The 15,586-nt window shown below is 36.4% G+C and overlaps 1 protein-coding gene across 1 annotated transcript in view; it reads right to left on the minus strand.

Annotated features, from left to right (window-relative positions):
• Positions 1 to 12,103: 12,103 nt before the first annotated feature.
• The window catches only part of gata4 (GATA binding protein 4), a 15,747-nt gene continuing 12,264 nt past the window's right edge, over positions 12,104 to 15,586 (minus strand). Inside the window, 4 exon segments of the mRNA NM_131236.2 lie at positions 12,104 to 12,201; positions 12,533 to 12,654; positions 13,113 to 13,194; positions 13,300 to 13,425. Of these exon segments, the coding sequence (NP_571311.2) occupies positions 12,115 to 12,201; positions 12,533 to 12,654; positions 13,113 to 13,194; positions 13,300 to 13,425 (417 nt within the window). The 3' untranslated portion in view covers positions 12,104 to 12,114.

A 15,586-nucleotide genomic window follows, 5' to 3' on the forward strand; every position in this document is an offset into this window, starting at 1 on the left:
AAAACGATTAACTTATATTCACCGGCCACTTTATTAGGTACATGTCCAACTGCTTGCTAATGCAAATTTCTGATCAGTCAATCACATGGCAGCAGCTCAATGCATTTAGGCACATAGACATGCTCAAGACGATATGCTGCAGTGTAAAGCGAGCATCAGAATGGGGAAGAAAGGGGATTTAAGAGACTGTGAACGTGGCATGGTTGTTGCTGCCAGACGGGCTGCTCTGAGTATTTCAGAAACTGCTGATCTACTGGGATTTTCACGCACAACCATCTCTAGGGTTTACAGAGAATGCTCCGACAAAGAGGAAATATCCAGTGAGCGGCAGTTCTGTGGGCGCAAATGCCTTGTTGATGCCAGAGGTCAGAGGAGAATGGCCAGACTGGTTCCAGCTGATAGAAAGGCAACAGTAACTCAAATAAGCACTCGTTACAACCGAGCTCTGCAGAAGAGCATCTCTGAACACACAACACGGCCAACCTTGAGGCGGATGGGCTACAGCAGCAGAAGAGCACACCGGGTGCCGCTCCTGTCAGCTAAGAACAGGAAACTGAGGCTACAATTCACACAGACTCACCAAAACTGGACAATAGAAGATTGGAGAAACGTTGCTGCTCTGATGAGTCTCCATTTCTGCTGACACATTCAGATGCTCGGGTCAGAATTTGGCCTCAACATCATGAAAGCATGGATCCATCCTGCCTTGTGTCAGCGGTTCAGGCTGGTGGTGGTGGTGTAATGGTGTGGGGGAGATTTTCTTTGGGTCCATTAGTACCAGTTGAGCATCAAACACCACAGCCTACCTGAGTATTGCTGCTGACCATGTCCATCCCTTTATGAGCACAGTGACTCCATCTTCTGATGGCTACTTCCAGCAGGATAACGCAGCATGTCATAAAGCTCAATCATCTCAGACTGGTGTCTTGAACATGACAATGAGTTCACTGTACTCAAATGGCCTCCACAGCCACCAGAGCTCAATCCAATAGAGCAGCTTTGGGATGTGGTGGAACGGGAGATTGGCATCATGGATGTGCAGCCGACAAATCTGCAGCAACTGTGTGATGCTATCATGTCAATATGGAGCAAAATCTCTGAGGAATATTTCCAGTAGCTTGTTGAATCTCTGATATGAAGTATTAAGGCAGTTCTGAAGGCAAACAGGGGTCCAACCTGGTACTAGTAAGGTGTACCTAACAAAGTAGCCAGTGAGTGTGTACTCATCCTTTAATAATATTACACAAATAATATATATATTTTTCCATTAAAAGTGCATTTTGATATCTTTATTATTTAAATTTGATGTATATTTGTTTGTAAATGTATGATGATGGGCGGTTCATTCCACTGTGGCGACTCCAGATTAATAAAGGAACTAATCCGATAAGAAAATAAATGAATGAATGAATGATTATGTATCCTCTCTTCCTCTTTTTTTATAATTTATTTTAAAAAATATTTTCTGTAGTTTATCCTTGTTAGGACATGTGAAATATTATGTTGAATAATGAAGTATAACGGGACTGTACATGCTAGTTCTTGGGCGATGCGGTGGTGCAGTAGGTAGTGCTGTCGCCTCACAGCAATAAGGTTGCTGGTTCGAGTCCAGGCTGGGTCAGTTGGTGTTTCTGTGTGGAGTTTGCATGTTCTCCCTGCCTTCGCGTGGGTTTCCTCCGGGTGCTCCGGTTTCCCCCACAGTCCAAACACTTGTGCTATAGGAAAATTGGGTAGGCTAAATTGTCAGTAGTGTGAATGAGTGTGTGTGGGTGTTTCCTAGAGAAGGGTTGCGGCTGGAAAGGCATCCGATGCGTAAAACATGTGCTGGATAAGTTGGTGGTTCATTCCGCTGTATTAATTAAGGGACTAAGCCGAAAAGAAAATGAATGAATGTTCTAAAGAACATTTTCTATCATATTTTAAATAGTGAGGGATTTTTTTGTATAATTAAATATTATTTAATGTAATTTTATTGTAAAAATAGAATGTTATGTAATAATTAATAATAATAATTAATAAAAAATATTCCATACATTTATATAGCGCTTTTCTTTTGACAAAGCATTATTAAGTACCCCCCCAAAAAAACAAAAAATACAGAGAGGCAAATTAAAACAAAGCACAAAACAGAAACGCAAAAGCCTCTCTCCGGCGTCCCACTCGTCAAGCCCTGGCAACCACTCAGATTGGCCACCGAAGCCACCACGTCACAGAAGATAGTGACGATTGACTGCTCCTACAGCCAATAACAATTCGAAGGGGGTTGAACCTGTGAAACCGAAAGAGAGAAAAGAGAGACAGAGAAAACGGATGCGCATAGGCGCAAGAAAGAAAGAGAGAGCTAGAGAGACACGCATGCAAAATTCAAGGAGCGTAACAACGACGTTTACTGAGCAGTATAGAGTCCCCTTCACTATACTGGGGCGTTAGGACCCACACAGACCGCAGGTTGGGCGCCCCCTGCTGGCCTCACTAACACCACTTCCAGCAGCAACCTAGTGTTCCCATGTGGTCTCCCATCCAGGTACTGACCGGGCGCAGCCCTGCTTAGCTTCAGTGGGCGACCATGTGTCGCAGAGAGCTAGCTGCTGGATAATAATAATATAAAATAAAATATCCACCACCCCGATCAGGGAGCAGTCCAGCAGTCAAATTTATTAAAAAATATATATATTTATTATTTTTTTTTATTGTAAATTCATTTATTCATTCATTTTTTTGTCAGCTTAGTCCCTTTATTAATCCGGGGTTGCCACAGCGGAATGAACCACCAACTAGTTCAGCAAGTTTTTACACAGTGGATGCCCTTTCAGCCGCAACCCATCTCTGGGAAACATCCACACACACATTCACACACACACAACGGACAATTTAGCCTACCCAATTCACCTGTACCGCATGTCTTTGGACTGTGGGGGAAACCAGAGCACGCAGAGGAAACCCACGCGAAGGCAGGGAGAACATGCAAACTCCACACAGAAACGTCACCTGAGTCGAGGCTCGAACCAGCGACCCAGCGACCTTCTTGCTGTGAGGCGACAGCACTACCTACTGCGCCACTGCCTCGCCTATCGCTGGATAATAATAATATAAAATAAAATATCCACCACCCCAATCAGGGAGCAGTCCAGCAGTCAAAATTATAAAAATATATATATATTAATTATTTTTTTATTGTAAATTATTTTTAAGAAAACTAATCATTAAAAATGTGAAGACTGCATTAAGATAAAACAAAGAAAAGATTATGAATTATATATTAAAAAAACACCAAAATTAATAATCAATTACATAAAAGTAGAAAGGCTGCGTCAGGACTTGGGCCCCATGTCTGGAGTTGCCTAGGGCCCCCAACTAACAAAATCTGCCCTTGGATGTAACCCCGATGTCCTGGCCAAATTCCCTTTATCAGCCCTCACGCATCATCCTCCCAATCATCCCCATGAACTGAATTGGCTCTATCAGTCTCTCCACTCCACCTATAGCTGGTGTGTGATGAGCGCACAGGCTCCGTTCTCCTGTGGCTGATCATCATCCAAGTGGAGCTGCACACTGGTGGTGGTGTGGAGAGACAACCGCCAATCTCATGATTGTGAAGCACTTTGGATGTATGGCCATACACGATTAATGCTCCATATAAATACACACAACATTACATAAATCTTGTAACGGTCACACTTTACAATAAGGTTCATTAGTTAATTAATGCATTTACTAACATGAACAAACAATGAACAATACATTTACTACTGCATTTATTCATGTTAGTTAATGTTAGTTAATGAAAATACAGTAGTTCATTGTTAGTTCATGTTAACTCATGGTGCATTAACTAATGTTAACAAGCATTTGGATGTTAATAATGCATTAGTAAATGTTCAATTATGATTAATAAATGCTGTACATGTGTTGTTCATGATTAGTTAATGTTAGTAAATGCATTAACTAATGAACCTTATTGTAAAGTGTTACCCTTTTAACACATCTCTGAAACTGTATTGCTTCAGTCATTGACAAATTAAAGAACACCAGGGCAGTTTTTAATTATTAAATTATGACATTTTATTAAACAGATTTCTCGGACTCTACAAAATGGAAAACCTCAGTTGGGTTTACAATTACAACCAGTTTAGTTTTCACATACATGTTGCGTAACTTAACAACAACAACTAAACATGGAGTGAGTTGTTCTGCATTTTACAGACATCTTATATACAGGTAATACTATATAAAGCTAATATAAGACAAACAATTACAAGAAGGCTTTTTCTATACATGCTGATGATGAGAAATGCTAATGATGAATGCACAAAATGCACAGCTGGACAGTTGAAAATGGAAAGCGTGGGTCTGTTTCTTAGAAATAAATACAAGAAGTTCTTTTAAAACCAGATATAATTGAAGGAGCTCAGCTTTCTTTGTTTATAAATCCGATTTTAAAAAGGAAGTAAAACTTGCGGTGAGGGTTATTTTTTACCCAGATTTAAGGAAGTGTGTTTTAACTAAATCATTGGTCATAGGAAATATAGTGACAGCAACACTGGGAGCAAAATTAATAATATTGCAAAGGTGTCCGATCTCAATATTAGGTGCTCTTGACCATAAACCTAAACACTGGAACAAATCTTGAGGTATCTTTGAACACAAAATTGATAGTTATTTGGAATATATACTCGAGATTAATAAGATTTATGACTAAATATGAATATTTAATGTAAAATACTTAGCAGGAGTGCTTTGAGCTTCACTTTAAGGAGACCTAAAAAAAGTCTGATGTGCCTAGAGTGTGTGAAGTTTCAGCTGAAAATAGCACACAGATAATCATCTCTACCTCTCTGAAACTCACCCTCTCAGGCTTTGATCCTAACTGTGGTGTTTTGGTGACTGTCGCTTTAAATTCAAATGAGATTGTGATGTTTTCAGAAGAGGGCGGAGCTACGCAGCAGATTCAAAACTCAAATGGCTTACGGCTGCTTCTCACTTAGGGCTTACGCTAATAAGGAATAGATGGTTACTAGTGGGCGGGGCTTTCCCCATATGATGCCAATCAAAGTGTTTCTGCAGACTGTTTTCATCAAGGCTGATTATAAACAATAGAATTAATTCATGCCTACCATTAGAAGTTGGATATATTCACACACTGCTAAAACACCACAGTGTTTAAACCCTTTATAAAAGTGATTTTTACATAATAGATCCCCTTTAAAGCCTGATTTATACTTCTGCGTCAAGTGACCGGCGTAACTCACGGTGCATGCAACGCGTGTGGCTGTGCATTTATACTTCTGCTGCTGTCTCTGTTGGTCTGCATTAACACTTCTGAAACGCTAGTTGGCAGTGAGGTGTAAATGTTCCTCTGTGTTGAGTTTCTTTGCCGCTTTTTTGCTTTTACTGAACACTTCCTGGATGTACAAGTGGCTCAAACTCGCTCATTTTGAGGCAGGAACCGGCGGACGTGCAACAACTTTAACTATGAGGTAAACACAAAACAAAAATTTCCATCCGGAGCTCCTTCACGGGACTCCACACTTGTAAACAATCGCTATATTGGGCTCGCGCCATTCGCGCGGCTCTCGGTCCAGCCCAGACTGGTCAGCGATACCAAGCCGACCAATCACAGAGCTTACGCTACGCGTCGTTGCGACGTGTAGTTACATTTTTTGAGAGGTGCACGTCAGTGACGGCGACAGCCACGGCGAAGGGCTATGCGTCAGCACCGTAGCATACGCCGGCGTTTGACGCAGAAGTATAAATCAGCCTTAAATATTGTCTCTAAACAATTTTTCACATGCAGAACTGCAATACTAATTTTTACAATATTAATTGTCTGAAGTATTGCATTTTACATTGCAAACTTAGTTGCTTTTATTAAGTCATAACGCTATTATGTGCACGTTGAGTCTACATAGAAATAGTGTGTCATGAATTGAATGATCAAAACAATAGATATTTATAAAGGCAACATTTGACCATTAAACACACAGCAACCAGTCTGCTGTCTCTATCATATGCTACTGTGTGTACTTTTGTGCTGGTTTAGGCCTGTCTGTAGAAATAAATATGACAATAAAGCAGGTTGCACACCAGACAGTACATTACGCACATTACGCGGTTTAAAGTATCAAACACCAGACGTGCACATTAGCATGATATTTAACATGAAACTAATCAGATGGCGCTCTGTGGCGCGGCTGAAATATGAACTGCGTCCTGAGTCGTAGCTAGGCGCCGCTGACAGCCGCCGACTTGCGGCGCTGGTGTGTGTACCCTGATAGAAACCTATGTTTAGAATTCTAAAATGCATGGCGCTGCGTGGCATTGCGCGTCGCCGAGCGGCGCTTCTGGTGTGCGACCTGCTTAAAACCGCCAGTAGGTGGCGACAAGTGATTCAAAATCATTCATTCAAATGTTTCATTCAAAACAGCTGATTCTTTAAAAAAATGTATGAATGAATCATTGAATCAAAGGAATCATTTTGAAACAGATTCGTTTAGGAAAAAGCATTATTGCTATAAGATGCATTAATGTTTTACTATGGCTTTTCTGGAACTAATTTCAGTGGAAACCGAAAATAAAAACAAGATGAATATTTTACTGTGTGTATTAGGTCTGTCATGGAGAAATACCGCCAGTAGGTGGCGACAAGTGATTAATGATTGATCAAATGATTCACTCAAAACAGCTGATTTTTAATTTATTTATTTTTTTTTAGAAATGTGTGAATGGATCGTTAAATTGTTGACTCAAATGGTTCGTTTAGAAGCAGATTCATTTAGAAAGGAAGTAGAGTTGCTATGAGATGCGTAAATGTTTTACTATGGTGTTTCTGGAATTATTTTCAGTGGAGAAACAGAAAAAAACAAGGTTATAACACAATACTGTGTGCACTTTTGTGCTGGTTTAAACCTGTCATGGATAAATAAATCTGACAATAACACTGCCAGTAGGTGGCGACAAGTGATTTGGGATCATTCATTCAAATGATTCATTTAAAACAGCTGATTCTATTTCAAAAATGTATGAATGGATCATTGAATCAATGACTTAAATGATTCATTAAGGAAAGAAAGAGCTACTATGAGATGCGTAAATGATTTACTATAAGTTTCTAGAACTTTATCAGTGGAGAAACAGAAAAAAAACAAGATTTTATTGTGTGTATTTTGTAGAGAATAAATAAATAATACAACAAAACAGCCAGTAGGTGGCGGTAAGTTACTCAGGATCATTCATTCAAATGATTCATTCAAAACAGATGATTCATTTTTAAACAATCTATGAATACATGATTGAATCATTGACTCTAATGAATCATTTAGAAACAGAGTGAGTAGTGTAGGAAAGAAACAGAGTTGCTATGAGATGCGTAAATGTTTTACTATAGTGTTTCTGAAATTATTTTCAGTGGAGAAACAGAAAAAAAAAAGGTTAATATTTTACTGTGTGTATCTTTGTTCTAGTTTAGGTCTGTCGTGGATAAATAAATATGATAATAAAACTGCCAGTATGTGGCGACAAGAGATTCATGATCATTCATTCAAATGATTCAATCAATACAGCTGATTCTTTATTAGAAATTTGGGAATGGATCTTTGAATCATAGACTCAAATGATTCGTTTAGAAGCAGATTCATTTAGGAAGGAAACAGAGTTACTGTGAGATGTGTAAATGTTTTACTTTGCCTTTTCTGGAACTATTTTCAGTGGAGAAACAGAAAAAAAAGATTATATTATTTTACTGTGTTTGTTTTGTTGAAAATAAATAAATAATACAATAAAACAGCCAGTTGGTGGCGGTAAGTGATTCAGGATCATTCATTCAAATGATTCATTCATAATAGCTGATTCGTTTTGAAAAATCTATTAATAGATCACTGAATCATTGACTACTGATTCATTTAGGAAGGTAGCAGAGTTATTATGAGATTAATAAATGTTTTACTATGGCATTTCTAAAACTACTTTTAGTGGAGAAAAACAAAACAAAACAAAGCAAGGATGCTGTCTCTAAACTGTCAAATTTGTCTAGGCTGTAGATTAAAGGTAATAGTGTTGTAAATAAAGTTTATCTTCTTGCACTGATTAACCGTTTCACATCATAAGATCTCAAAATCAGGTATTCATTTAGTTTTGCCTGTACAGTATGTGCTTTTTTAACTCTCAAAGTGCCGGTACACATTTATTACTCAGCCAGGACTAAAGTTTCAGCTAAACATCTACTTTTATACAGGGGGAAAGTAAGATGTATCTAGGATGCCATGAGTTTGAGCAAATAAGCTTTTAAATATGGGGTGAACTGTCCCTTTAAATGAATAAAAATGCAGCTGTATTGCTTTAATAATGATGGCAACACTTTAATTAAAGCACTAATTTTCACTGATAACCAATGGCTGCAGGAAAAGTCTCACTACTGTATGTTTATATGAAGTGATTTATTTTATTTGTGATTTTTGGGTTTGTTTTAAATTTCAATTTAGATTTGACATATTAGAAAGTAATCGCCTAATAAAAGGACAGCTTCAATTCAATTCCTTTGTGTGAAGATCGAATTGTGGAAACATGATTTAAATTGAATCGTGACTTGAGTGATTCGTTACATCACTACTAATGTACCTGTACAAAAATGAAGTATACTGTGGGCTTTGAGGGTTAAAGTAATGCTTTAATATAATAAATCACATTCTTTGGTCCGCTTATAGCAACTTTTAGTTTAAAAAAAACATTTATTAGCCCTTCATGTCAAATTCAAATTATTTTTCAAATATTTTGAGCATATTATTAAACAATAGCTTTAATAACTCATTTCTAAAAACTCATTTCTTTCGTCTTTGTTATGATGACAGCACATAATATTTACTAGCTGTTTTTCAACGTACTAGTGTTCAGCTTAAAGTGACATTTAAAGTAGGTTAACTTAATTAGGGATGTCGTGCGACAACAGTTGTTTGTTGTAGCCAATCGAGAGAGAAAAAAAATGTGTCTAATAATGTATTATTTTATTCCAGCAAAACTAAAAGATATAATAAAATATAGTGCCGAAAGAAAGATTAATCACATTCAAAATAAAAGTTTGTTTTGACGTAATATAAGTGTGTATTATATATTTATTATGTATAAGTGATTCACGGAAACAAAACTATACAAAACGATTTTTTATAGATATTAAAATTTTTGGTCCCACTTTATATTGTGGCCTTAACTAATATGTACTTACACAGTAATTAATAGTTTGTTACAATGTACTTATTGTGTAAATGCATGTATTTATTGTGTACTACTGCTTGATTAAATACCTGCATGTAATTACATCTGTAATTTACTTTTGTAGCTCAATTGTAAATACACTGTTGACCATCCCTTACACCTTAACCTACCCTTAAACCTACCCATACCACCAAACCTGTCCATAACCCAACCTCTATCCCAATTCAAGAGCGCCACAAGTGTTCTCAAATACATTATAAACACAGTAAGTACATTGTATTTATTTTTGATGCAAGTACATAGTAGTTAAGGACACCTAATATAAAGTGGGACCAAATTTTCTATAAATTGTATCATAAACATGTATATTTTATATCTCCATATAAATAAAACAAATCAAGAATATGCATGCCTGTGTTATATATATGAACAGTTCAGATTCAGAAATGGCATCTAAAATTTCCATCAAAAATGAGCATTATTCTCAGCCTCAATTGTTTATGTTGAGTTATTTCACTTTGAAAACCATGTTATTAATAACCAATAACATATATATATATATATATATATATATATATATATATATATATATATATATATATATATATATAGGGCTGTAACGATACACGATATAAAATCGAAATCGCGACACTCAGATCTACGATCCTGTGTCGCGGTGTGATAAGGGAGAATCGCGACACACCCCGTGACTACCTTTCCAATAACGTCACGCGTGCCTGCAAAAGTTGAGCTAGTTGAAGAAGAACGTGAGGAAACACTTTTCTTCCGCTCGACATAACGAGCAATGCTCCGTTTAAGCCCTTGCAATAAGCGTTTAACCGGGAGAACTCGCACGGAGCTCTTAGTAAGGGATCGTCTGAATGTGTCAGGAATATCAAAAACAAAACCAACTTAACCCCTCTTGACAACAGACAACGGCAGAAACATTGCCAGTGCTGTCAAAGCATTGTTGTTAATGTGGCTGCGCAGAGAGGCATGGGCGTTCACCAGATGCCCCGACTCCTCTGCAGAGGAAACTTTTCTGTAACCGTGCGGTGAGTTTTGTTTAACCCTTTGGGAGTTAACGTTACGTGCTGATTGACAGGTTCGCGATGAATGAGGCCAGGAAACAGGACGAAGCTTTCAGTTAAGATGAACACAGTTTCTATAGTTATACTTTATTTGTAGATAAAGGTATATGACTGTATATAATCACTCTATCTTGCTGGAGTTTATAGCCGTTTCGCTTTACTTCAGGACGCATAATGCCGCTCTGAAGGTAATCGCTTAAGTTATCCAGAGCTGTATGAATGTACAAATCTTGAATATCATAATATTATTAAATCTTACAATTGTAACAACACAGACAGCAACACTTTTGCACAATCGATACCCAGCTGATTCAGTCGTTTCATAAGAGGACCGCGCTTCTTCTCTTCTTTTTTCCTTGTCAACATAAAGGCAGGGAGATGCGCCTTGTTTTCGGCTTATAAAGCATGTATGCACATTAATGCAATATCATATTTAAACAACAAAACTGTTTACAAAAAGTCTACATATGCGCGCGTGTTGTTGTTTCATCACGCAGCGCGCGCACTTGAACCGGAGGGAGAGAGAGGAAACCATCAGGACTTATTCTTTAAAATAATGAATTAAAATGTAAAAGGTTTTGTTATTATAATAATAACAGCGGGGCATTAAGTAAATGCATATTTTCCGTGGAGCGGGCAATTTGAGGAAGTCTGCGATTTTTATTTGACGGAAGAAAAAACATGATTGGAAAAAAACATCCTATGCCAGTTGTTAAAAAGAATCAGTCAGTATTTTCGTTTTGTAATATAAATTAATTATTTAAATGAAAATTATTTAGGGCAGTCCTATTTATTTTATTCATTTTATTTAGATTATTCTGCTCTTCTGTGCTAAACACTGCAGGTGCGTGAAGATGCTCTGTTGTTCTGTTCTGTTATTAATATGCTAGCATTTAAAAATAAATCAGTAGCTTATTTTCAAATGCAATATTTAATGTGTCAGACACAAAATAGACAGGTCAATTTGTTTAATATAAAATTAATAGTAATCTGACCAGTTAACCGTTATTATAATAACCGATTAATGAGCGGCGGTTGTCTGTTAGCGAAATTAACCGAAATGAGCATCCCTAGTAGCCATTTAATTTACTTTTTCTATGTAAGACAACTTGATTGAAAAATAATTTTTAACATACTTGAACCATCTACACAATGGAGTTTAGTTCTGTTTGGTTTTTCAAAAGTATTTTGTTACAAAGAAAACAAAAATGATATAATTTTATTTAATAAAAAATAGTTTTAAAAATCTTTTTTCCCCACCCCACACGAAAAAAAAATCGTGATACGAATCGAATCGTGGGTCAAAAATCGTGATACGAATCGAATCGTGGGTTTGGTGTATCGTTACAGCCCTAATATATATATATATATATATATATATATATATATATATATATCACCCGAGTGTATATATATAAAAATATATATATGTGTGTGTGTGTGTATACATTACACACACTTAAATTATGACTTTTATTTTGGATGTGATTAATGCAGAGCATTAATATAATATGATAATAAAGTGAAAAATGCCTTTGCTCTGCTAAATAACACTTTTGAAAATATATGAAAGCATGATTAAAATTTCACATTTGCTCTTCAACTGTACATCATGATCTGCTTGGTTTGTGTTTAATCCTGGAGTTTACAGTCAGATGCTGTCAATCTGAAGTCAGCACAGCGTTCAGGGTCACCCTGTATGTACAGTTTCTCCAACCATGTGATGCCGTCAGGAGTGTGGGTATGTGTGTATGTGTGTGTGTGTGTGTGTGTGTGCATGTGTGTGTGTGTGTGTGTGTGTGTGTGTGTGTGTGTGCGTTTATGCCAGAATCAGGCTGTTCCACACTTCACTCTTGGTGCTGGAGGATCCGCTTGGAGAGCCCATATATGCTGGAAACGCAGATACCTGCATAAACGAAGCAAAGACTGCGTGCATTAATGTCTGTTTAAGATGAATCGCTTGTTGAGCAGACTTATACATTACAGTTACTTTGAATAAACTCAGTTAGTAAATGACTAATATTATGAATAAGAAGAACATCTCTTTGTTCACGTTGTCATTATGGGGGATTGTGTGTAGAATGTTGAAGAAATCAATATAATCCATTTTGGAGTAAGACTGTAACATAAACAAATGTGGAAAAAGTGAAGCGCTGTCAATACTTTCCAGACACACCGTATACTGTATGTTGTGGTTGAGGTGTGTGTAGAGTGGTCAGCAGTGTGTGTTGTCTGACCTGTGTGTGTATGTTGTGGTGTGTGTAGAGCGGTGTTGTGTCTGGTTCAGTCTTGATGGGTCGCGTCTCTTCTGTTGGACTGGAGTTCACAGCGCTGATCGCCGACTGACCTTCAGAGGAGCCTTCAAAACACACACAGGTGAAAGGTCAGAGGTCACCATCACTTTTAGCCATTCATTCATTCAATTTCCTTCAGCTTAGAGTCTGATTTATCAGGGGTCGCATCGCATCAGCGGAATGAACCGCCAACTATTCTAGCATTTGTATTAAGCAGCAGATGCCCTTCCAGCTGCAACCCAGTACTGGGAAACACCCATTCACACACACACAAACACACACACTACTACGTCCAACTTAGTTAATCAAATCCCCTATAGCACATGTGTTTGGACTGTGGGGGAAGCCGGAGCACACGGAGGAAACCCACACCAACACAGGGAGAACATGCAAACTCCACACAGAAAGCTTTGGACAAATTCTCAACAGATATAAAAAGCTAATTCAAAATCAATTGAAAAGGTTTTGACGTTCAGTTTACAATAAACAGTTGGGGATATCTGACAGCAGACAGGACACTCACCGGGTTTGGTTTTGCTGATGTTTTTGGGTTTGCGCTTTCGTGTCTGAATGCCCTCTTTCTTCATGGCGAGAGGACGAGGAACCTGAGCAGAAGAACAGCAGAACAAACACTCAGAGCTGTGGTTTTACTGGTTCTCTATCTCCATCTGCTGGACACATGTAGTACTGCAGATAAAGAGATTTCTGACCCCGTGGAGCTTCATGTAGAGTCCACAGGCGTTGCAGACTGGCTCTCCTTCTGCATTGCGTCTCCAAAGAGTTGTTGTGGTAGTCTGACAGTTTGTGCAGGATAAACCCACCCGCCTGGACGCAGACTGAGAGAAAAAGGGGGAGAGAGCAGTGAGGAAGAGATGGAATATAGAGTGTAAACAGTGCAAATAAGCATGCAAAATAACATAAAGCATGGCAAATAACAGAAAGCACTACAATACGCATGCAAAATAACAATAAACATTACAGTAAGTGTGCAAAATAACAATACAAAATATGCAAAAATAATAATATTGTGCAATAAGCATTAAAAATAACAATAAACACTGCAATCAGTGCAGAAAATAACAATAAACAAAGGAATAGGCATGCAAAATACCAATAAACACTGCAAAAATTGTGCAAAATAACAATAATAAATGTGCATAAATAATCACTGCAAAAAATAATCACTGCAATAATCGTGCAAACTAGCCATAAACACTTTAATAAGCATAAAAAATAACATTGAACACTGCAATAATCATGCAAACTAGCAATTAACACTTCATTGACTGTGCTAAATAACAATAACCTTTGCAATAATCATGCAAAATAACAATAAATACTGTAATAAGTATGAAAACTAACAATAAACACTGCAATAAGCATGCAAAAATAAAAATAAACAATGCAATTAGTGTGCAAAATAACAATAAACACTGGAATAATCATGCAAAATAACAGTAAACACTTCAATAAGCGTGCAAAATAACAATAAACACTGCAATGAGTGAGTTAAATAACAATAATAAATGTGCAAAAACAATAATATTTTACAATAAGCATCCACAAAAACAATAAACACTGGAATAACAATGCAAACTAACAATAAACACTGCAATAAGCATGCAAAAATAAAAATAAACAATGCAATTAGTGTGCAAAATAACAATAAACACTGGAATAATCATGCAAAATAACAGTAAACACTTCAATAAGCATGCAAAATAACAATAAACACTGCAATGAGCGAGTTAAATAACAATAATAAATTTGCAAAAACAATAATATTTTACAATAAGCATGCACAACAACAATAAACACTGGAATAATAGTGCAAACTAACAATAAACACTGCAATAAGCATGCAAAAATAAAAATAAACAATGCAATTAGTGTGCAAAATAACAATAAACACTGGAATAATCATGCAAAATAACTGTAAACACTTCAATAAGCATGGAAAATAACATTGAACACTACAATAAGCAAGTAAAATAACAATAATAAATGTGCAAAAACAATAATATTTTACAATTGGCATGCACAACAACAATAAACACTGAAATAATAATGCAGACTAACAATAAACACTTCAATAAGCGTGCAAAATAACAATAAACACTGCAATGAGAGAGTTAAATAATAATAAATTTGCAAAAACAATAATATTTTACAATAAGCATGCACAACAACAATAAACACTGGAATAATAGTGCAAAATAAAAATAAACAATGCAATTAGTGTGCAAAATAACAATAAACACTGGAATAATCATGCAAAATAACAGTAAACACTTTTATAAGCTTGCAAAATAACATTGAACACTACAATAAGCAAGTAAAATAACAATAATAAATGTGCAAAAACAATAATATTCTACAATAGGCATGCACAACAACAATAAACACTGGAATAACAATGCAAACTAACAATAAACACTTCAATAGGCGTGCAAAATAACATTAAACACTGCAATAAGCATGCAAAATAACATTAAACACTGCAATAAGCACGTAAAATAACATTAAACGCTGCAATAAGCATGCAAAATAACATTAAACACTGCAATAAGCACGTAAAATAAAATTAAACACTGCAATAAGCATGCAAAATAACAGTAAACACTGCAATAAGCACGTAAAATAAATTAAACACTGCAATAAGCATGCAAAATAACATTAAACACTGCAATAAGCACGTAAAATAACATTAAACGCTGCAATAAGCATGCAAAATAACATTAAACACTGCAATAAGCACGTAAAATAAAATTAAACGCTGCAATAAGCATGCAAAATAACAGTAAACACTGCAATAAGCACGTAAAATAAATTAAACACTGCAATAAGCATGCAAAATAACATTAAACACTGCAATAAGCACGTAAAATAACATTAAACGCTGCAATAAGCATGCAAAATAACAGTAAATACTGCAATAAGCGTGTAAATTAACAATAAACATTGCAATAAGCATGCAAAATAAGATTAAACACTTCA

Source organism: Danio rerio, chromosome 20 (genome assembly GCF_052040795.2).
Source record: "Danio rerio strain M-AB ecotype USA chromosome 20, GRCz13ab, whole genome shotgun sequence".
Lineage (NCBI taxonomy): Eukaryota > Metazoa > Chordata > Actinopteri > Cypriniformes > Danionidae > Danio > Danio rerio.